This window comes from Acanthaster planci, linkage group LG04 (assembly GCF_054643075.1).
Source record: "Acanthaster planci isolate LZ-2023a linkage group LG04, COTS_SCS, whole genome shotgun sequence".
Classification (NCBI taxonomy): Eukaryota; Metazoa; Echinodermata; class Asteroidea; order Valvatida; family Acanthasteridae; genus Acanthaster; species Acanthaster planci.
In genome coordinates this window covers 6,963,821-6,988,169 of record NC_141780.1, presented here as the reverse complement: position 1 = coordinate 6,988,169, position 24,349 = coordinate 6,963,821, and the positions used below count along the sequence as shown (strand labels likewise).

Genomic DNA, 24,349 nt, shown 5'->3' with positions numbered 1-24,349 from the left:
ACTATCGACCATCGTTTCAGAAAAAAATCCCTATTTTGCCGCCCCCCTCAAAATCTGGACACGCCATTCCTCTCTGGTCACGTTGTTCGTGTATTTACCCACACACAGGAAGCAATCATTACTGTGTCTGTCTTTGATACGTCTTTTGCTGTTTTCAGATCGATTTAATGAAACGCCACGCGCTACTGCCAATCATTTCAGAAACAAAAGGGCTTTAAATATGTGTTGTACGGTCGACCTCAGTTGGCAGCCCTCTCCACTAATTCTATTCAGTTTGATGGCATCGTTCAGTCCTGGCTCGGACACAAAACGGTTGCAACCATTCCATTTGACTAATGAAATTCACATGAGTTTTACTTTGTCATAATTCTACCGCTATTTTGTGCCAAGGATGCGACGACCAGCGATCTGTTCAATTCATCATTATGACTTAGCTGAATAACAAAATATCTGTCCACACAACAAATATATTACATGTATTCTGTGTTTTCTTACGAAGTACACGACACGGGCCTATAATGAACACGGGCATCTCTGCTTTTCAAACAGAAACATGTAATTTTGTGCCGCAAAGCGCACTGTTGTTTCAAAGCGTACCGAAAGCAAATGAACCGCCGTCTGTATAATTATGTGTTTAAGATTTCAAAAAAGGGAAAGGAGGACACAGACAACCATTGTGCGCCACGTACGTGCCATTCCCTCCCCACAGTTACACCATTACAGCTTATGGTCTTGAAAAACTGCCTCAACCGTTTTCCGGAGACATGCCTACTTCATCGAACGAGGCATCTGGCCGTTTTTTGGGTCGATACCCCGCCGTACAGTCATACCCGCGGGGGCGCAGCTGCAAGTTCCAAGGCCATGCAGTAACCACTGGGGTTATGATTGGGTGTCGGAAATAGCACGTTTACATATTAATTGTCGCGTTCCAATTACCTTGTTGAGAAGGACCTGAGTGTGGCTATTTGATGAAGGATGGTGTCAAATCTGAAATGAATGTTTGGAAACTCGGCCTTGAGCTTTGATAAGGGTTCAAAACTACATAAAAAAATTCTTGTGACGCATGCAACACCAAAAAAAAAAAAAAAAGAGAATACAAAAGTGAATGAACCAGTCCCGTATTTCAAAAAGGCAGGGTCTTTCGGGAACAAATCGCCCGCGTGAAGCGGTGTACGGCCGCGCTGATAGGGCAGACAATCGCACGCGCGTGCTCTTGTTCCCGAATTACCTCGGACGCGCTTGTTTGGGCATGCGCCGTTGGAAAATCGAACTGTCTCATTCGCACAGAAAACATAAAATGTAAAATGTAAAACGCTGCAGAACAAGAGAGTTAGTAGATCGATTGTCGCATTACTCCTCAAAATTATTTTCATCCATCCGTCTTCTTTGATGCGAGAACTGTTTAAAAGAAACAACACAAGCATACTGACCAACATTTTGAACACTATTTTGACAACCAAAGCCATTTCCAATACGTTTTTCATTACTTTGTGCAAGTGTATTGTGCCAAAAACTTCCAGTGTTCCAATTACATGCGAAATTATCCGCATCTATCGCAGGCTCCTTCACTCTGACACAGATCATTGTTTCAATAGTGAATGTCAAGGTCACACGCTAAAACACTAATGCTACGATGATTCGAAAGCGGTCGCTGAACCAGACTGACAACATTAAACCGTCTTGAAAGAGGCATCTAAATTATTCAAAGCCAGGCTAGTACGGGGGACTTGCGTTAGCCTTGCGCCGACGTTTCCTGCTAGGTACATATTGGACGAGGAGAAACAAAAGAGTATTTAAAAAGGGACATTGCGTACATAAGTCTGCTGACAAGCCGGCTGCGTCTCTACTCAGCAGGGGCCTCAGTTACCGCGTGATTTCGATCGGTTCTTTCGTTGTCCGAGGATGCAATCGGAAGGAAGCGGATGAGATCAGCCAGGTGGTGCCCCGCTGCGTCCTCCGAGGCCGTCTGGGATGAAGGACAAAGAAAAACTAGACGATATGACAAAAGTGTCGAGACTGAAGTCCAAGAGGGCACAAACAGCAAAGCAAACAGTTGCGAAGCAGTAGCCTAAATGTAACAAAGCGCAAGGGGTAGGGCCTGTAGAGGATGTCCTCACCCCTGGGCCCCTCCCCAACCCCAAATGTGTGCACCTGCGGATGTGCTGAGAAATTGTTCGGCCCAATTACGCCACTGCTTCGAAACACCCTTCATCGGTAAACCCAGCGCAAGGGGCAATGTCATCATCACTTCCCTTTATTCTGACTCAGTCCGAAGCTTATCCCTCCAACGGCTCTCGCCTTTCTTATCCCAAAACAAAACACAACGCAGACTCCTCAATCCCCTCTATCCGTTGTGCGCTTGTCACACAATTTCAGTCCGTGTACGCATCATTCTAGATTTTGGCTAAGGCCCCGACCGGCAGGACGCAGCATCTCCCTGCGGATTCTCAGGTGATTCACCCCCAGTCACCCCCCCCCCGACGAAACTGGTCCGTCTGAGTCACCGTCAGTTTGGCCTTGGCCGAATTCTGCTCGAGATCAGTTTCTGGGTGTTTATTGAACGCCCTGAAAATCTTTGCCCAGTTATTTTGCGCATTAATCACTCAAGTCGAGCGTGCAGATAATTCAGATGCAAACCCGCCCTAAGCTGAGATGCGGAAAATGTACGGCTCTCATTCTGTCCCGATTTTTGGAAAGTTTGCTCTTCGAAAGTTGACTCCAGATTTTGTTCATCTTAGATAGATTGGTTTGTCAAAGCATTTTCACGGGAAGCTCCAGATATCTGTATCACAATACGTTAAAAAGACTATATTCTAACAATTCAGCGCTGCTTGCAGTCAAGTCCTCTTTGAGTCCACCGAGCACACTGAAAATGAATCCAGTACAGTATGAATCACAACAGTGCACTGTCTCGAAAACTGGGCAGTGCGGTTTCGGTGTGGCTGTTGGTACTGAAAATGTAGGAAGCAAAGAAAACGATATCGAAGCTGATCTATGTTGCAAACGAATTCTGGCTCGAATCCTCATTCTTGCATGTTTTGTAACTGTGACCATCAGTCCGTTCGCCTAAACGTGCATTTAACTAATGCATCACATCAACCTTGAGAGATTTTTTACTTTGGGATGGGTGAAAGAACTTGGTTGGATCTGTGTGCACTAACAGTAGCTAAAACGATTAAAAAATGAAATAAAATAAGGACAGTTGAGACACGGATGCCGTCACCATTCGAGAGCGCTGTCTGCCACGTCAAACAGACTTCGACGTCAACAAACGTGGTACGGAAAGACAACTACGTGAACACTGACACCGAAGACACTTCAGACATCAACAACAGACACAATGTTATCTCCTGTGACTTTTGGGCCGCGACGATCCTTATGTTACAGCTAACTTACATAAAGAAAGAGAGAAATTCTTTCCTGGAAGTCATTGGTAGTCAGTCAGTCAGCTCATCGACTTAATAGGCACAGCTTGAGACAAGCACAATATCTAACACTGTAAACGTCATGGTCGGATCAGCTCTGCCTCGCTTCGTCACAGCCACTGGTAACCTGGGCTGCCAGCAAACAAGGTCGTTCTGTGTTGTGAGAGCCCTCTCACGTCAAGACATCAACCCCTCCACCAAAGAGGACGATGGTCAAGGCCCTGATAGACGCAGAGTCCGATACCAAGGAAATCCTTAGTAGCATTTGATAATTTTCGCCTCCTCCCTTGTATTCTTGTGAAACAGAATCCCTCAATACTTGTTTCCTTCTGTCCGCAGCGAAGAACCGATGCCTAAAGAAAAACCCTCCACCAAGTGCTCGGGAGACTCTGGCGGTGCTTCGGAGGCCTCCGGGATCTCGACCTCGGAAGAGTCCGGTGGCTCTTCGGAAGAGTCTGGTGGATCATCCGAGGACTCTGGTGGCGATCCCCTAGCCGGTATGGACTCGGGCTGCGCGTCTGACAGCGACAGGGGTTCACCCACCTCGGCAGGTAGCGAAGCCGATAGCAGCTCGCTGGGAAGTGGCAGCAGTAAGTTGTTACCCTGGCAAACCCAAACTTTGCCCTGTACAATGTAAAATGTGCATGTGTGAACATCACTTCAGTAGTTGAATTCCCTACCCATTATACAAAGATGCTTCCTGAAGTTCCCAATTATTCAGAGCCCACTTTATGTTGTAGGATGGAACCACTCTAACACGTAACGCGTAGGCCCTAAGTGCCTTTTGGCATTCCAGACGTATACCATAGCACGTATTAACTTGGTCGTTTTAAGGACATAAGAAGCGCACGAACCTTCTCGAGAGACTCATATCACTGCAGAATTTTTTTTCCAAATCTGGTCACCGAATTTGCCTGAACAACCTTATTGCTTCAAACCATGCCACCAATAAGCGTTTCGCTTTCTGTCTGGTATCCGCCATTTATCATCTATTATTTCATTCTGTAGTAACATTGTTTCTTTATGTTCTAATTATGATGTATGGAAATGAACCAAACCAAACCAAAGTTCTTTAGTGAACCAATTCAGAAGGATGATTTGCCATGGTGCTGCTGCAAACATATTGCGTCTTCCATATCTGCGCATTTGGTCTGTTCTGCATCCGTTTGAGACTCTTTCACAAATTAACTCCCTTTAATCACTATGCAGGTGCAGCTCTACTTATACAGTAGCCAGTCCAGTCATACACTCTGGATGTTTTAGAGAAATACTTCATACTGACAAGCCATATTCCAAAAGTTTTAAAAGATCGATCTGGAAATTTGTCTATTGCTAATGTGTTCTCAAGACAGGGTCGAGGTAAAACTATATCTATGAAACGCAACGTCGTGTGTTTCCTAGTCGGTTTGGTAAGACTTAAACCAGCTGATGTCAGAAATATTTCCATCTGTATGTAGTATCTGACGAAGAATCGGCCTGGCAGGAAGAGGCCAATAACAACAATAACAACAACACTAACAACAACAACACCGATGGCAATTGCGCAAACTCAACACTGACTGGAGGACTGAACGACGCTGATTGGCTGATCAAATTGACTCAGGTGCAGAAGCACCTGCTGGAGACTGAGGTCGAGAAGGGCCAAGCGGAGGGCAAGTTCAAGCAGGTAAGGGTTAGATGGTGACAATTTGGGGATTTTGGTTTCTACGATCAGCAGGGGAAAATCGTTTGGAATGTGATCCTAAAGAACTTCTGAACCAAACTTTTCTACATTGTACAGGAAGGGATTTTTTTCTTCGTGAAGTTCGCGTTACTCGCTAGTCAGAGAACCATTAAAAAAACACTCTACATTGGAGTTAGAAATTTGCAGCAGAGACAGAATGAGATACAGAACTCGGTATACCGTTGACCCAAGCCATGAGCGAAAAAAGAGGCAAGATTCATTGCCATTGAGGTATTCTATGCACAAATTACTGTGGAGGTTTAGACGTGTCCCCAGTGATCCCCGAAAAGGTATTTTTTCTGAGGTTCAAACGTACTTTAAAAAACGTTCACACGACAAAAAAAATGAAAGGTGCTCCCACAGTATAGGTGTGGTATGCTCTCAATTCAAAATTCCAATCTGAACCATTTCCTTTGTTTTTGTCTCTTAGCTAATTGAGCTCCCGCTTTTCTGTCTCAAGTCTCAAAGACCCCCCCTACGTAGATTTCCCAGAATCAGTAGCTTTGCTGTCGAAATCAAAGCCCACAGGTTGAATTATTTTTATACGCAAAACACAGCATCAAAGTCTACTTCTGGGACACAAGTCGCTGTCTGTGTTTTTTTCTGCTTGAAAAATTACGCCACTGAGCATGGAGGCATTTCGACTACTTAAGAGCAAAGAAATGCCTGACCACATTGTGCATGTCCTATAAGCCGAATAGTGGAAAGAGGCTCTCGTCAGTCTAGGGAAGGATCCAGATTTTATTACTGGGGATCACTCCTCTAATGGGGCTTTTTACACACCTGTTAATCTTCCTTCTAACTTTGCACCTCAAAAACCCGCTAATGCATGCCAAGTGTGAGTCTGAGATTCCATACTGACGTCAGCACTGCCCTGCAGAGTCTGGAACACACCCCCACCGCGCTTTTTTAAAGAAACGGTGCACCCCATCACGCGTGCACGCCGGCAGTGTGACTCACTGGATGAAGTCTAAAGCATGCCGGTTTCCTGACATCTCGTGAGATCCCACCTCTACCTTCCCTACTGCCTGTTGTTACTTCGAGTGTTGACACCGAGTGTAGACGGTGGGAGCAGACGGCGTGTTATTGCAGTTTGGCAGGTGCACAGGGTTTGTCAATAGGCCACGGGTAACGATATAATGTTTAGGCGCACAGAGAGCAGACTTGTTAGAATTCCCCAGGAGAGAGCATCGTTTTTAGTCTGTTCTGAATAAAAACGTAGTGGATTTGAACGATGCTGATCGAAATAAGGTCGAAAAATACCCCAAGTTAATAATTTTACGTTATTTTGTATTAGAATTATTCATTCTTTTGTATATTACAGGACGCTCTGTTACCAGATTTGTATTTGGATGATTATCTGCATAATATGGTGGGCCATGAAATCGAAGTAGTTTTATTTTTATCAACGTGGCAAAAGCACGGATTTCCACTTTTTAGTGTCGTTGGATTTCCACGAGACTGGTAAAATATGCAAGTTCCAACTTTGAAAATCGACCCCAAGATCTCATACAACATGAATGGGCGTTTTACCCATTGGCAGCTAAACCTAGACGTTTGCATCTGGTATCGCGGGAAAATTTGAAATTCAGCCCCAACGCGGGGGTTATAACTATACCCAGTGCACAAAATGAATAACGAAAGCTGAATATAAAGGTGGGAATTGGTGTAATGAATGAGAGATTATCACAGAAGAGAGTTAAGTGAAGAATCTTTATTTCAGATGACATTTAAATAAAGCATTGATATTTCAGATCAAAATAAAAAAGAATTATTTCAGCCTGTTCAAATCCAAATCACACCTTATATTCCAGATTTGTACTTATTTCATTGAACTTTTAAAAATGCTGCACATACAGCAGCCTTCCAGTATATGCAAGAGCCCATTTTGCCATACAGCACGGGAAAAGCTCCGACAGAGATGCGTTCCCAGCCAAGCCAGCTACCAGATGTTCGTACTTTCCTTCATATTATTTCAATCGATGGTATCCCTGTGCTGGCACCGAATCGGGAAAGTGACGAAAAGGGGTGGTCATCGGCCATGGTTCTCGGCGCGGCCAAACACGGTTACTCGCCAGGCCAATTCGCCGGCTTAGTTTCCACTTGACTTGCAGGGAGCCAATTAGCCTCTTAAGCCGGTAGACCTCGGTTCGAGCGGCAGTCAATTACCGAAGGAAGTAGCTTTATGTGTTTGATTAGAGATATCAAAGGGACAAAATTACAATGAATTACATTTTCCACACTTTACGTGCATTTCTCGCTACCGTTCATTCAAATTTCCCGAAGATTTATTAAAATTGCTAGTACATTGACTAATAATTTATACTATCGCTATATTACTAATTTTAGTTTCAATCATGTAGGTTGCTTGGGCTTCGATTGCCCTTTAATTAAGCAAGAGTTTTCGCCTAGTTTGGGTAACATTGTGTAACTTAGGCTAAGAAGACATAAGTAGAGCAATAGCAGATTTGGAAATAATGTTAACATTGTAACTGAGTGCTTTTGTCACCTACTTTCACAATATCCATTTTGGCCTACCAATCCAGTTTCTGTTCTGATTGTGTTTTCATGTGGCTTCCGATTTTGCTCAAAAATTTTGCAATCCGTTTCGTTTTGCAATGCAACACTTTCCTTGTATACTGTACTGATTATTCGTGCAGAATTGTCCTATAAATGTTAAAATGTTGCAACTTTACGTATATGGGTGCCAAAGACGGCTTTAGCTTCCTACATTTGTTCAACTTCTTCCCAGACATTCATCATAATATTTTACCAGAGTCAACCAAAAACTGAGGTAATTTTACACGAATTTCCGGTTGGCAATTCAAGGACAGTTTTTTCCAGCAATCACCGTTTTTGGTTCGTAACATGCATGGCGGCGCATGCATGACTTTATTCTGTTGTAATGTCTTTGGTATTCTGCGTTTTATCAAATTAAAAAAAACCGAAACTGGGAAAAACTGACCGACCGGCAACAGACGGGATCGATGTACCGTAGCGTGGCCGCTAGAAGCAGACCAAGGCAGAATTGTTCCTTGTGGTATACTAGCCTAGCTGGCACTAGCTCTGCAATCGAATCCATCTCTCGTGTTATTTCCAAAAGTATTGAAACTCCATTCAATCACCAATGATGAATCAAATTGACAGTCCGATCTATTTGATTAAATTAGGTGTGGATTTTCACCCTGTCATCCAGGATTTCATCGATTATTGGACTTTCTTTCTTTAGAAATAATAATGGGAAATTCAGAAAAAAGGTTAGCAACTTCGTATCCCCATATTACTTTGTAGTTTGAAAGACAGTAATATTTTGACATTTGGCTTCAGATTTATCTGAGACTTTATGGGTCCAAACCTGGACCAAGAGAGGGCGCAGTTTTCCCAACAACGGAGGTTCTATAGGTAGGAACTTCACTTCGCTGGTTTACGAATGACTGTGAAATGCACACGCTACCAACAAAATGAACACTCCCGACCAACATGGCTCTTTTCATGTGATGAGGGGTTCTTGTGCTCAAGGCGGTATTGTGGTTAAAAAAAAAACAGTTGACACAGCCATCCGTGCAATAAATAAAAGAAACTGGGGCGACTGAGGAGTTTCCTACCCAGATATACCTGCTTACAGCCATCGTTTAGTCTAAATAAAGCATACTGTCGTTCAGCCGTACGTAACGGGTACCGGCGGGAACAGACTGGATCGTGAATTCATTCAAACATCACCGCCCGTTTAGGGGGCCTTGCACTCGGGCCGCGCCATGCACATTGCTCCAAGTGTGACTGCGCTAACTGGGTTATTGGATTGCGCGCCAGCCTGATCTTCCTGAGATAATTTCCCCGTTAGATCTGGAAGGTTTTTTTAGATATGAATGACAGGACTTAGCCTAACTGAGGGGGTAGGGCAGTCATATTAAAGGGGCCGAAGCGGGAAGGTGGAACGACTATCTCGTGTTTGAGGTAAAAAGGGAAGAAAGTTGTATGCATGCCACACAGGGCTCACTTACATTACCTGCAATAGGCAGTATGTAGTGGGATTAACTATATTCAACACCCTTACAAAAATTGGGCTCACAGGCCTCAACCAAAACTAGGATTCGACCAGAGTCAGTAAAACTTTCGTCTGAGTGATGTAATGATTAATAGAAAGGCGGATTGGAACATTTCATTCACTTCCTAGTAAAGAACAAAGTGACCAATTAAGACATGTTCTCGATAAACCAAGTAACATACTCTAAACGTTTAGGTCACGGCTAAGGAAAATCTCGAGCAATTTCATTGTCAGAAAACCGTTTTTCGGAAAAGGGGAGGGGTTGCAAGGGCTTCCCATTTTACGAAAGAGCAATGAAAATAAAACATCGCCTACCAATTTGCCCTTGCATATCCTAGCTTCAATTATGTCCAGTTAAATTTATATTACAGCAGATCGTGACATCCGGTCTCCTTAATGTATTTTTTATCTGGCATGAATAACGTTTTTCGGCGTTTACTCTATCAAATAATTATCTCTAAAAATACAAACTATCAAGCAGACCGAAAAGTTGGAATTGTTTGGCATTGCCTTCTGTATTGATTTTGCAGATCCGAGCCGATTTATTGCACGAGTTGAACACCAAACTGCAAGAGAACGAACAGTACAAGACGGAGATCCAGTCTCTGGAGACGGAGCGAGTGCGCTTGTCGGTCATCGAGTCCACGGTAGGAGAGGTCATCACGCTACTGCGCAAACTCCGTAGCCTGGTCAGTTCTCTGAATTTTTTTTTTCAGAACTTCATGAACACAGCAGTTATTGGTTTAATATGTATCTCAATTAAAATGTCATTCTTGGAAGGACACGAACGATTACATCGACAACGATGAATGGATGTTGGATTACGCTACACACGGGCACTGGGCTACCTTTATCAGTGGTCTTAGTTTCTGTAAATATAAGTTAAATAAAACTGGGGGGAAATTACGAAACTGACAATTTGGTGGAGTAAAATAAGCAGGGCACTGTTGGGACACGTTTTGACATAGCAGTATGTTTAAAACGCGTTTCGCTAATGATATTGTGATGTTTCAGACTTTCGAGAGGAAATATTAAGAAATTCGGCCATGTTCATAAAATGACTCATAGATAACCATACACCACGACAGTGATAGAGATCAATGTTTTCTCTTTTTTATAGGTCAACCTTATTGGCCGTCATCGGCTAACACGCTGCGCGCTGCATACCTTTACACATCACCCTCCACTCAATAGGCCAAGAGCGCGAAATTAATTTACAATATCAAAACATAATCCAGCGGGATCCACTGGCAAATCCCTAGCCTGATTCTGCCCGTCCCGCAGAATAGACATGGTGATGGAATCGCTCGAGACGCGGGGGTCCAGGCTAATTTTCACTTCAAGCGTGGCGTACAATTTCAATCCGGGATCTCTTCGGCGATGCCCCAAAGCAAAGATGGCGAAGCGAGGGACTGTTCCGGCGATATTAATTTCATCAGCGGGGCTCGGTGTGGCTTTTACCCGGGGCTGTTTGGGCTTCCAACGGTGGAGAAATTAGGCCATCTCACACGGCTCGATTGCGAGACGGATTCTTGGGGTGTCAGAGAATGGCTCCTGGCTAAGTTAATAATAGAGTTGGAGAATTTATAAGAGTAAAATGCAAGAAAGCATCACATCAACTGTTTCTCTGTGTTTCTGAGAATCACTTCAAACGTACATGTACACGTAGACAGGAGTGAGAGTGAGTATAAAGAGTGAGTATATACAAAAACAAAACACCACGCCCCCCCCAAAAAAAAACATCGAAAGCCTCAGAAGGCGATTTAAAATAGTGACCAGTGCATACACCTTTGGAACACTTAACCGTCTTGAACAATGTAGGACAAGTTATACATGATTGAAACCATAGCCAAAACGCCAACGTAGTTCTAATAAGCCCTGCTTCTTTGGTAAACTTTAATTTGAATACTTAAAAAAATACTCGTAAATAAACGCATGAGCAACAACATCAGAAGGGCGGCACAGAAATCATTCTAATCCAGTTGCTGCAATTTCTATTTATTTATTTATTTATTTTGAGTGTAAAAAGTCACACATTGCTTTCTCTGGCTTTTAAATATTTAGTCGTAAAATCGTTGAACGACATTTTCGGAAAAAAGCTTAAAAGCTAAAAAAAAATCTTTAATATTGTCAGGAAATCACTTTTGTAATATAAAAACATATTAGAAGAACAGGATTCGCAATACCAAGTGCTGTTCGTTTACCAGGCTCTCTACTTGTATTGTTCTTGTGTGGATTTCGGCCTTAGCCAACGCCAAGAGACACGCCCATACAGCTTCACAGGGCTGCCCTGCTAATTGATTGCTCGTTATGGCGCTCATCTCAGCCCGAGGGTTCTATCCAGAAATCTTCTTATCTGGAAAAAAAAGGGAGAGAAGAAAAATGAACAGCTCCCCGCATGAGGATCCGCGCTAAATGCTCGGTAAATATGCCGTCAAGGCATCTCGCAAACCCAGCGTTTCGGCCGTCATTTTGAACAGGAAAGAGGCTGCCTATGTTTTTCTTAGTAGTCTCTCCTCCAGCCATTGGCAAATAATTGATCACGTGAAACAACATATAGAGGATAGAATCTTTTCCCGAGGAGAGTTGTCTGTGAAAACAGGTTCGTGAAGTAACAAAGCACAAAGGAGACGTCAGTCGTTTATCTGAATTGAACTTGTTTAGGTCTGCATTGTAGTGCTGCACACAGTGAAAGGCATTTTCACGATGGGAATTGACATTTGAAAATTATCTGCCCTCAAAAACTTTCTCATGTGAGCAAGTCAATTCTTCATGAAAGGCTGACTTTGTAGGTTAATCTATCGTTAGTCAATATAAAGAAATGGGTTTACGACAAATTTAATATCTAAATTGTTACACAGCGCGAGATACATAAATTAAATATCAATTAAAATAATATCAATGAGAAAATTCAGGTGCAAACACAAGGCATGTATTAAGCCTAGTTTCCCTCCTCCATGGCCGTCCTAAAAAGTTAAACAGCAACTAATTTTTGTCTTGTTAAGGCTTTTTTCCCAGTAATTGAACACTGTACTGACGGATTTGAAGACCACCAGGGTGCTGGCTGCCCCTCGGGACTGACAGACAGCCAGATTGCTATATATACAGTGAGCTATAGGGAACCAAACAGCCTGACAGTACAGACGACTAACATGCCAGACAGACCCAAACAATGACAGAGGGGTATGCCACCCACCGTCTAATGAGATAAGTGCTGGGTCGAAAGCTTTCACAACCAACTTCGCCAACGGCTCTGTAATCCACCACAAAATCAGTCCAAATCGGCTAACTTTATAAGGAATAGAAAAAATTGTGTGGTGGCAAACAAGAATTACTGAGGAAAAAAGCGACAAACGCCGCAAAATCGAGGATCATCCAAGCGGAATAAATGACCAAACACAATCAAGCCGATATCTAGAAACTGCCGAGCATACAAACTCATGGGAAATTAGAGAATGAGTCATATTTCAATTGGATAATTGTCTGTATTGTAGAGTGCAAGGCTTGTTTGTTTAATTCTTTGATGCGACAACACCAGAAGCCTTTTCAGGGGTGGGCGGTAATTTTGCAAGGCGCGGGCGATATAACGACAAGAAGGCAAACCAGGAAATCCGTTCTGAAGGGGTGAAACTATACAATGACTTATCTTTTTATACCACTCGGTTTTCATTTTCAAAGTCAGACACTGACGAGATTCAATGTCATCAACCCTCTACACACATTCGAGGTGCAGGCTGTTCAGGGTTCCGATTGTTCACATATTGTCGGGTATTTTGTAGAACTTTTGCGCAATTGGCCACATTACACTTTATCGATGTGCTCACGTCATCGAGGCTACAACTAGGCTCTATTTTAATTCGATTGAGGATACAATTTTCATAGAAATTTATCGTCTGTATATGGCAGCTGAATGATCCCAGCCAACTACATTTTCCTCACTTTTTGCATGAAACCAGACCTAATTTCATATCTTTGTGGATGACTACATTTTCCTTTTATCTGCACTGTAAAGGAAATATCATTTCGGGAAACCATCAGCTTGCAAATAATTAATACACAATGCTGTACAAAGCTATCTTGGAATTCGTCCATTGCTTGAAATTATTTCAATTAAAATTCAAAAGCATATTCTCCAGCAAGATGTCATCACTGTAAATATCTCCGTCCCCGACAAAAATTACTGGACATTTTCCCCAACACAATAAATTTTAGTATTTGCTGCAGGGTATATGCATGTGGACTGTCGATACGTCGCCCCTTATACAATTATTATTTCATTGTCTTACGTTGGCGCTTTTTATCGTTGAATAATCTTCATCACTTCACGCCATAACGGATGTGCTGTGAGATGAACTGTTTTCATCGGTATTCGCCAAACTGTGTCAATATTTATATCCCGCATAAATATTTACAAAGCACTGATGGCGATATTTTCTCAAGTATACGACATTTCTCTCGGAGTTGTCGGTGAACGCCAGCCGACTCAAATCATCCGTAGTGGACCCGACGTGCAGTAGACTATCCAAATATAGCCATTCTCGACAAAACAGCAATACGAGAAGAGGGGAAATGCATCTAAAATTGCATTAATTACAGTCGAATCGACCTTAGAGCAGAGGGGCTGAAGGAGAGCCATTTACGTGTGAAATTCTCATCGAGTTAATTGCACCTCTTGCCCGCCTGGCCAGACGGGATTATGACACAGATCACCGGTGATTGGGTTCACGATTACGATCGCCAAAGGTTCAACTCCAATTTGGGATTATCAGTTTTTCCAGACAGAAGCATTTGACGTATAAAAAATGCCTTTTATGGTCTGTTCAGAGGAACAAAAAAAATTCGTTACAGTGATGATGCAAGAGGAACAAAAATGAGGAATCAGAGAGCTCGAAGTGATGGAGAAGTGGCCTAATACGCCAAGATAGTCTGAACAAGGGCTCTGAAATAATGCAGGTAATTGCTAAAAATGGGGTTCCGAGACGCTCAACATTTTGGGTAACAATGGCAACAAAAAATGAGATGTCTCTGCATTGGATTCTACTCGGCAATATTTGCGAATCTTACTGGTATTCACTTCAAATTTATTACAACAAAATTTAGAAATAAGCCCGACTCATTCAAACCCGATAAACGTAAGATGTTCAACATTTGGGGAAAAAAATTATGGCTCTCACTACGAAATTGTTGTGGGTTTGTAGTATTCATTTCAATTTTATATAACGGATTACATGTAGAATAACCTTAACTCATTCAATCCCAATAAAGTTCCGAAATGTTAAACATTTGGTAGGGAAAGACCAAAAATGTATGATTTTTGTATTCCTGATTTCAAACGACTCTGTTAAGTTGTATTGACCGGTCTAAAAACATCTTTTTAAGCCTCAAGTCCCGAAATCTCACCTCTAGTGTGTGTTTCTGGGTTTGTTTTTATTGTGGACAGTGACATCGTTGAAAATCCATAGTTAAGTGCTGTAAATCAACGTATTTTGTTTGTATTGGCAACCCCTGGGCCTCTGACCAAGCACAGTCCACTGGTGCGCCAGCAGGCAGATCGATGCCGTGTCCCCGTTGACTCTAGGTTGGGTTTGAGGGTCGTTTTCCGCACGGGGTATGGCGTACAGGACACGTTCAGATCGTCACTGCGCTGTCCTTCGTGCCGAGCTCAGTGGGCTGAGCGTAATAGCATAGGGGCCTACCATACATATTTTGGAACGTCAAGCTTAATTGCAGCAGTTTTGGACGCCGAAATGTACTATTTTCATTTTAACTACATTTGCAGCAGGTTGAGTCAACAGCATCTTCTTTTACTGTAATTTTACAAGCAAGATGGCACCATACAATAAATCAGTAAATCACTGATTTTTTATTAATCATCATGATATCTGCAACCAAAAGCCCGGGCAGAGAACACATGGAATGACGATTACTGTACAATTCTAAAATATTTCCGACTGTGCACATTCATATTATTCTTTTCAGTACGGAATTGAGAAATTATTATTCTGTACTATTGCCCACTTTGTGCTTCCAAATTGCCCCATTCGGTTCCATCTCTGTTCTTTTCCATAAAGCACACAAGGCCATCAAAAAATCTAATTATGTGAGGTATTTTGTTCAGTTAGGAAGTGTATATACTATTGATCTATCTTTCTAATAGTTTCTAATTCGCAGGGAATCAAAACGTTTTCACTTCAGAAAAGTTTAATAGTTGACAAGCCTGGGGAAACATAAGTCAGTTGAAATGTTTCCACAATCCTACAAATGCCAGTGCAGCGAAATGCGATGCGATGTGGGTTAAAAAGAAATCTGCACGTTTGGTGATCGTAAAGCGTCAATCACAGGGCGTTCAATATAATGTACAAATGTGCACCACATCTTCCATGTCATGATTTTTTGTGTCTGCTACGGCCCGCAAGATCACTGCTGATTTCATTTCTTTTAACTCATACCACGAACAAACAGCACTAACAGTTTTGAAGCAGGATGTTCCATAATACATGTAGTCTGTTCAAATTTCTGCACACTGGCTACGACAGGCTAAGATAACAAAGTGAAAGGACATGTATACTTTCTTTAACATCCTCATGATTTGCTGTTGTCAAGTTGAAAGTAACCCTGGTGCCAAAAACTGACAATAAAATGTGTCAGCAACAGCACCAGAATAATTTTCCAGTCTTTTGAACAAGATACCGTGTATAAGTATTCACCTACATCCTCTTTGTAACAAGCAGAGACACATGCAAGACTAAGGATTTTGTATCAGGTTTTGCCCTTAGACGGACGTATTGTATATCCACGTCGTAGTCTCAATGTGGTCCGACAGTCGCGAGAAAAAAAAATCATAAGCTTTCTTTTTTCGTAACTCTCAGAAGATACCCTTATATATGCCGGCGTAATTAAGGAGAGGAGCTGGTATGAAGTTTAACATACCGACGAAAAAAGCTACATTAACATCTCTGACTGTTTGCGGAACCAGCTCCAACCACTCGATCCAAGCTAGCTTGTTTGTCAAGTGGTTGAGACACCTGCATCAATAAGCTGAAATTCATGGGTTTGAATCCCACCCGAGCAAACTGGTGATTTGTTCACAACTCTCCGATTACACCGAGAATGCGTCAACATAAAGGGAAAACCTTGATTAAGATTAACATCCCCGACGCAAAATCTAGTATTTTTGACTAGGGCAGTGATCAAGTCTGTCATAGATCCATTCAAGTCCATCAAAAGACTATCACAAGTCATCTGTCTCTATGGGCTCCGACCTCGACCAAGAGATCTCTAGCAACAGAGGCTCCTTTGGTAGTAGCACACAGAATATGTATTACCGATTGAATAATGTAAATGGCTGAACCTTGCACCACATTTACGTTTGGCTTCAAGATAGGCCTGATTTACCCGTTACTCGTTACAATACGAAACTTAGTTTTCAAGTAATTCTTCAGTACAAAACAGTTGACATCACATCCGTTGGTGAAAAGGAATTACTGGCTTCTGCCATCCTGAGTACTTTGAAATACTTCCTGAGAGTGCATTTTGAAAGACTTGAAGATCGTCCGTTATTTTATCCCTGATGAATTTTGTGATCTTTCAAAATGAAAACAATTTGTATATGCGTATGGATTACAATTGCTGTGTATTTTCAGGGAAGATGACTGACGTCAGATGAGCAAAAACAGACCGCTGTTACTGAACTACATGAAATGGTCTTGTTCAGGTCCCCTCAGTTCTCCAGCAGGAGCTCCTCTCTAAGGGCAACTGTTTTCCCCCAATCTTGTTTTCTTCTGAGGGGTGACATGATTTGACGGGTTTTCATCAATCCGTTTACGCCCTGACAGCCAAATTCTGCTTCCGAGCCCAGTGCCGCCTCCGTAGAAGAGGAGACCAGACAGGACCTGGGAATCTGTCTTCAGCTTCTTGACACTGCTGAGGAACCTCTTCACTGCTGGGATGTACACATCTGGGCGCCTCGTCATCTTATTCCGCAAAACCGAGACAAAGTCCTCTTGGAGACACTCAACAAGGGTCTGGACTTCAGCAATGTGAACCTCCGGAGGTATGGGTACATGTACATCATTCTTAGTTGCGTCTACATCCGTCGGTTCAGGGCAGGACTCAGGTGGAGGAGCTTGGTTATGGCAACCTTCTTGTTCAGTGTTTGGAACTGGAGAATTGGTTGACACACAAACAGTGACATCAGTCTGATGGACGAGAGGCTGCAGCCACTCGGGTAAGCTGCTGTTGCCAGTGGCTACATAGTAGAACCTGGCTTTGTCCCTGGTGTTGCTGATCGGGATGAAGCTACAACACTGAAGGTTATACTTCAGCGCAACTGCGTTCTGGTGCTTGCACAGGGCTCCCCCGGCAGCTGGCGTTGGGCAGGTGCAGTGACCAAGTAAGGTGTTGACAGTGTACTCGGCGTCAGGCTTTGCGAGACTTGCGACTGTGAAAGTACACTCTGAAGTTTGCCTGATGATCAGCTCTCCCTCCGCTTCCTGTGGCAGGTATCTGGAATATTTGACACTGTCGAAGCAGCCACTGACCACATCTAGGATCCCTTGTGTGTGGTACTTCTCCATTCTGTCCAAGACGAAGTCGACTAGCTGGACAACATTGTGTACCTTCAGTCGGTTCAAGATCTGCTCCTTGAGCACCCTTGTTGCTCTCTCACCATAATCACTTGTGAAGCTACCTTGAAGCTGCAGATCTTGTCTGCAACACACTGCCCAAGACTTGGACCTACTGTACCATCCTAAGAGATATTGAGAAAACTGCTTGTACTTCATCACTACAGCATTTTGTGCTGCTCTCTGGTACAGGACATCCATCTCCCCCAAAGATTGGCAATATAGTAAGGATTTTAGGATGCCGAACAACTCTGGTCTGTCTTGTTTCTCAATCTTCTTCTTACTGTTCCATAACCACCTCCAAGCAGCCTGCAAGATGTGGAAGACACTCAGAAGCTGGCTGGAGTCGGGAAAAATTTCTCTGAGGGCACTCTGGAGAGCGGGGCACTCATCAGTCATGAAAACCTTTGGCCCAGCCCCACCACGGAAAGCAGTGGTTGGCACTAAGGACTTGTACAGCTGGAGTGCTGCTGTGACCGTAGGGGTTGTCTCAGACGTTGTGATTATACAACCGACAGGCAATCCACCAATGCAAGAGTGCATCAAAAGGAGGTATGCCCCCAGACTGTCGCAGTTTGCAGCACCACAATGATCAACGGTGATCAATTCGTGACTCTGTGGCACACTACTGAGGACCCGTTTCATCAACTTTGAGCAGATTGCCACAACAACCTGACCGTCTACAGTTGTGCATACATCCATCACCATGTCGCCACTTGCGTTTTCTGTTGTCATCCTTGTCTGCAAATCTCCCAAGACATCTTGTCCACCCTTTTCATTATTTGCCACTAACAGCTTCCGATGCAGCCTGGAAACGAAATTGCAGACACAAATCACCACTGCAAAGAACACACTTCAAAAGTTTACATTCTTTAATTTTCAAGCAGTTTCATGCGTCATGCATTTGCAAATTTACAACACATTGGTCTCTACATTCATAAATCCAGTAAATTCTCCAAAACCTTCTTGTGGATGTCAGAGAGTCAGAGAGGGTTACTTTTAAGGATAACTGCATAACAGGAAAACCCCAATCTAAATTTTGATTTGCACATGAGAACAGTGCAAGTGAAGAAAAGAAGGGGTATCACGTCATCGCAGCAAAGTTTGAACTTTAAGGAGGAGGTACAGTGTAAGCTCAGAGTAATACCTGATCCAGAAATTGATAGTGTTAGGATGGCCCATACGTGCAACATCAATCAAATTTGCTTACCTACGACACCACTGTTCATCCGGTACCTGGGCTCGATCACCACAAATGTGCATGAAGTTGGAGCCGTGCTCCAGCTGGAGATCCATCTTGTGGAGGCCCAGGGCTGCGACGGGGCCATATCCCAGCCGGAACAAGCCTCGGAACTTCTCCTCCACGCTCGGCCTGACGTCTCTGAACCGGAGGGCAGAGCTGGCCCTGATGGGGTGGTTGTGGCTGTAGCGCAGACACACTCTCATGGGGTAGTCTGGCAGATGGGGGTCTGTTGACCTTGGAGCAGAAAAACAGAAGTATCATTCACAGCTGCCAGCTGACAATGGAGGGACTGCACTTCACTTGTTTTACATGGTTCCTTGCCAAGTTAGAGGAACTTTTACCCAGCAGAAAGGGGTCTATTTGGAACGCATATAGGTGGAGTTTTGACACAGAAGTTTTAACCTTAACAAAAGCAACTGTATGTACATGTATGTATGAAAACAAATGTGTGGACAAATCTGTGAGACCTTGTCCCATAAAAACGAAGTGCCAACAATCAGACGATACTTAAGGGCAATTTGCAATTCAGTGCACCACCATGAGGTTGACACAGAGAGACCATATTTTGCAGTGCACTGTGGGAAACACTTGACAAATTTTATTTGCCGGCTGCTCGCAAGAGGCTCCAATTGTTTTGGATATTTGGTTGATTGGGCAGAAAGAAGATTCAGTATCAGTTTTCATTTATAAAGGTAGTGATAGCTTTTTGTGAGATGGCAAAATGCTGTTCCTTTACCTCCAAACTCAAAAAAACCTGATAAATACCTCTAAATAAATGCCATGGTTTCAGTCGACAGTGAACTTGAAAATATGGCTTCCTTGACAGCCTCTTGGTGGTGCTCTGTACTTTGAAATGCCCGTATGGGAGCTAATGTTATTGAGCAATGTCTCTGTTAGGTCTGGCAGTGGCCGGTAGCTGAAGTCTGAGGCTGTACACCTTACTTAATCACGAAAATGTTCATTTCAACAGCTGTGGTAAGTGGCTGCATTTTACAAGTAAATGCTAACACACCGAATTACCACTTATACATGATGAATTGTTGACCATGGTTAAAGATTTACTCCAACTTTCTGAACGGAATATATTCCTTATAAATTGACAGCAAAGACAAGAGTACACAACTCAGTGTCATCATACAAACAACCAATGGTCTATTCAAACATCCGTGTTTGGTCTCACCTGCTTTTTCTGGTTAGTTTTCCGACTCTCTTCACAGTAATTGTCATGCAGCTGACACAGTCTGTGCCTTTCAAGCTCAGCTTCTTTACCCTGCTTCTCGTATTATGGTGGCATCGGTAGGATTTCTGTAATGGTTCCAAAAAATAGTCCAGTGCACTCAGAGCATTCGAAAATAAAACGGTTTTGTGATGGGGTCTACATTGTGTGGGCTGGGATCTGTGCAGACAGAAGAGCTGTGCAAATTAGTAGAATATGTAAATGTTTAATCAATTATGGAGTATTCAAATATTTTTTTGAAATGACTTGGATGTGAAAATGAATGAAACTGAAAGGGAAATACATGTAATTCCATTATTTGGTTTCAAAATTGCATTCTGAAAGCATATTTGAACGCGTTACCAGTGACTTTAAAGGCAGAAGATGCACATGCCCAATAGTAAGTCCAAACATTACTTCTCCTTCAAGATTTTTCTTCCTCCACTTTTTGCGGTGAGTGATCTTGTTAAGGTAAAGGGAATAAATCACCAATATGGACCAAACATGAGTTAGACTCCCAGCCTCCTTCTAATAACTAGGGGATGGACTGCTGTCCTGAAATTCAATGGGGCAGACATTACACAAACATGCATAATTTTCTTCTCCTTCAGACAGGAATTTGGACTCATATTGATCAAGTGGAACGTCTGCAAATGTTTGAATATTCAGTCGCTGAAATTGGCTCAGGTCAGCAGTGGCAAACAGAAAGGCTGGGCAGAATCGTGAATGCCACTGGCGAATCGGCACTGGACACAGTTTTATGAAAATTCTGAGTGATAATAAGACATATAATAATAGACACTTATAAAACGTACACATCCGCCTAATACCAGGCGCTCACCTGCTACCAGGCGCTCACCTGCTACATACACCCCTATAATCATTATCCCTGCACATTGGGATCACATAATCTAGACATTCCTGAAACCATCTCAGCTCCCTAGGGAGTATACTAGCCTGATGCTGCCATATCCGGCACAAACGGCTAAACATAACCACATCTGCCCTCACAGGTACCCATTTACTCCTGGGCGGAGAGAGGCACATGGGGGTAAAGTGACTTGCCCAAGGTCACAACATGCTGCTACCAACTGGATTTGAACCCCTGACCCTATGATCAGAAGCTACAAACCCTAACCACTAGGCCACATGCCACCTGAGGCCATATAACTAGAAACCAGTGTGTGCCAACTTGCTGTCTTTGTGTGGACTTCAGAACAAGACAGGTTAACAGAATTTTATTGAATATCCATGGAATTACCATGTGCTAAAAGAACCAAACAAAATGACACCCAAAAACCTTGAAAAGATTTAACACCCACAAACCTTGAAAAGATTTAACACCCACAAACCTTGAAAAGATTTATACGTGGTGTTGTCACATCGTAGCCAAAGGTTCTGTGCACACGCATGACGGTCATGGACTTGTCCTGGTATCTGGCCAGCCACAATTGAGCCCCTCTCTCAGTAGATTCGGCCAGTCGGAGTTCAGCTGACCATCCACCTGGCACTGTATCCTCCTGAAAGGAGCAGACCTTGTGGAGATACTGGTCAGGCAGGACATCCTGTGGAGGTGATACACACACGAGATATGAGGCCAAATTTGGTCATTCCATCTGAGGAGAATTAAACCACAGATACATGTAGCGCAGGGCAAGCACACAGATTTAAGTCTACATCCCCTGAACTTACACAAAAAAATTGAAGAAAGTGGAGACTACATGTTCCTGAAAAAGCTTGCTATGAGGCCCATATTTCTCATAGAGCTTCACTCACCCAAACAGATTGCTATTTCAGCACTGTTCCCCAATTGTTCCCGACTGAGACGTTTTCATCTCTATGCTGTTATGCCGACACCGCCATTCGTTACGACATTGATTCTTTCCCCCACTACTTTCAGCATTGTTCTTTTTCTGTCATCCGCAAATGAAAGCCGCGCTATGATTGGCCCAATTATCTTGCAGGTGACAGGAAAACAAACAAGAACAAGATAGGAGCTGTGTTCCGATTGGTCAAGTTGTCATGCTGCTGACAACGATAGAGTGAGTGCAAGCTGGCAATTTTCTGTGGCGTGGATGGGCAAATTATTGTGAATTTCACCATTCTAATGAGATATACAGTGAGATACATAAGGGGAATAAACCTCCCCAGCAGACATCTAACCTAACCAAGAAAGGATGTACATATGATATTTTCTTATACAAAGTAATGTATTATGATGGCAGAGTAAGTTGGGATAATCAAAATAGTCTAAACTGTGTTTATGGAAGTTAAAATCGTAGGGAGTCCGGCATTTTCAGATCTTTTGTTTGACCCCCACAAATTTAGTTTTATTGGAAGGAGAATTTCAAAAGAGCTTGAATGGTATAAATTTAGCTCAATAGCTTTAAGTATAGTGGAGTTATGGGATTTTTTTTGGTTAAAATTAGGTGAAATTAGTCTGTCACTTTTTGGGGATGGACACAAGTTTAATTTTCATCAACGTATTTGAACCACATGGAATCTTGATCCTCATCTGTTCCACTTCCAGACATGCCAGAGTTGGACAAAGATCTGTAGTTAAGTCACAGAGGAAGTGTAAAGTAAAAATACCTTTTTTTTACGGAAAACTTTATCAATAATAACACAGGATACATGTACATGGATACAGTAACAGGACAGTTGAGTTGGGCTTGAAATTTTTAGTGATGTGTGAAAGATCACAGAAGCATAGTTTTGATGTGATTTTTTTTATTCATCAATAAATAGTTACAAAACTAGGGGACCAAGTCTGTCAGGTGTCATTTTAAGTCTGTGTGTGGTGTTAGGGTCTTTTGATAACATTTGATTGAAACAACATGTGTGGTTTATGCACTTGTTACATGTATTTGCATCTTGCTCCCCGTGCACCATCCATCAATCTGATCCACATGCATACACCAAATACAAAAGGGCTGTTCGGCACCAGTTCCACATCGATTTTTTACCAAAAATATTTCCTTTTCTTCCTGAAATTCTAAGCTTCCAAATAAACACTGTTTTATATATGTTTCACCAACTACTTATACATGTTTTGTGGAATTTTCAACAGAAAAATGCACATTTTTTATTACCTTTTTGTAGTCTTCACAAACCAAAACAAGGCTTGATGGTGCTTTAATCAAATGCCTTGAGTCATACATGTACATCAAATGAAAGAGTATTTTAAGCTCTACAAGATGATGACATCATCATTCCAAACCTGGTCGAGTTTCGCGAGACATTAGGCTTAGACGAGACTATGTCACATGACAACAAACAAAGATGGCCGCCCACAGTTTTTTGGCACAGTGTAACTATAAGAGGCTCTGATCTTACATTTTTTCATGATACCGGTAATTTAGCCTAGGCCTACACCCAAAACTTGACACAAACAGACATACATGTAATCAGATAATAAATGGTACAAACACAAATTTCGGTCCTTTTACAGCACAACTGCTTTTCAAAATATAGAACTTGATGCACAAAAAGGGCAGAAATCGTTGAGTGAAAACAAACACTTTTACACGCATCCAGATACAGACTTCAGAGGTGCCGTTTCGCTGGACTCCCTACTGCCCCACGTACATGTATGTCCTTGTACAAGTTCATGAAGTTGTACTGCACTTAAGACCCTACACTTCAGACTACTGGCCTTTAATCAAACTGTGAGTGTGATAATAGTATAAATATGCACGTTGATTTTACTTAAGCAGAAGCAGACATATAATGCCTACCTGCATACGCAGCAGATCTTCCTCTTCTGGCCGATTTTCTATGCAACAACACTTGCATACATTTACATGCCGGGCATGTGCAACCGCCGCCATCTTCAGCTCAGTAGAGACATCTACATGTACCTCTGTCGCGATGTAGTACGCCCTCTCAAGGTGGATCGTGGGTATCATCATTCATCAGGACCTGGGGTGCGACGTACGCACAGCTGGTCGGGTGCCGCGGGTTACATTTTGGGGTCAAAATAGATGCATGTCGATCTTCTAGATTTGTAAGGGAGGCTAAACGGTAGAAGAATTTCAGTTGGCCGAGCTATGTGGTATAAACCAAAATGTTGT

General features: G+C 42.7%; 2 protein-coding genes across 3 annotated transcripts in view; one reads left to right on the top strand and one right to left on the bottom strand.

Moving 5' to 3' along the window:
* LOC110989184 (EF-hand and coiled-coil domain-containing protein 1-like) overlaps positions 1-24,349 on the top strand; it is a 35,153-nt gene that overhangs the window by 5,530 nt on the left and 5,274 nt on the right. Inside the window, exons 2-5 of one of the 2 annotated variants that reach the window (XM_087135445.1) lie at positions 3,765-4,015; positions 4,883-5,091; positions 9,724-9,882; positions 10,314-10,493. In XM_087135445.1, the coding sequence (XP_086991571.1) occupies positions 3,765-4,015; positions 4,883-5,091; positions 9,724-9,882; positions 10,314-10,406 (712 nt within the window). In that variant the 3' untranslated portion in view covers positions 10,407-10,493. Of the gene's footprint in view, positions 1-3,764; positions 4,016-4,882; positions 5,092-9,723; positions 9,883-10,313; positions 10,494-24,349 lie in introns of those variants that run through there. The other variant, XM_022253367.2, reaches the window with a different exon arrangement.
* LOC110989183 (uncharacterized) lies at positions 15,038-24,126 on the bottom strand. Its single transcript, XM_022253366.2, has 5 exons — positions 24,014-24,126; positions 21,629-21,841; positions 20,241-20,365; positions 19,028-19,294; positions 15,038-18,625 (listed from the first exon to the last, which is right to left on the bottom strand). Exons 1-5 carry the CDS (start codon positions 24,104-24,106, stop codon positions 16,939-16,941), a joined length of 2,385 nt encoding a protein of 794 aa, XP_022109058.2. The 5' UTR covers positions 24,107-24,126; the 3' UTR covers positions 15,038-16,938.

Excerpts from the sequence above, each read along its gene's own strand:
- LOC110989183 (XM_022253366.2), bottom strand. The coding sequence starts at position 24,106 with ATGGCGGCGGTTGCACATGCCCGGCATGTAAATGTATGCAAGTGTTGT. Across the intron at positions 20,366-21,628 it reads CACGTATAAATCTTTTCAAG|AAATCCTACCGATGCCACCA; the intron begins GTTTGTGGGTGT and ends GAACCATTACAG. Across the intron at positions 19,295-20,240 it reads AAACTAACCAGAAAAAGCAG|GTCAACAGACCCCCATCTGC; the intron begins GTGAGACCAAAC and ends TTCTGCTCCAAG.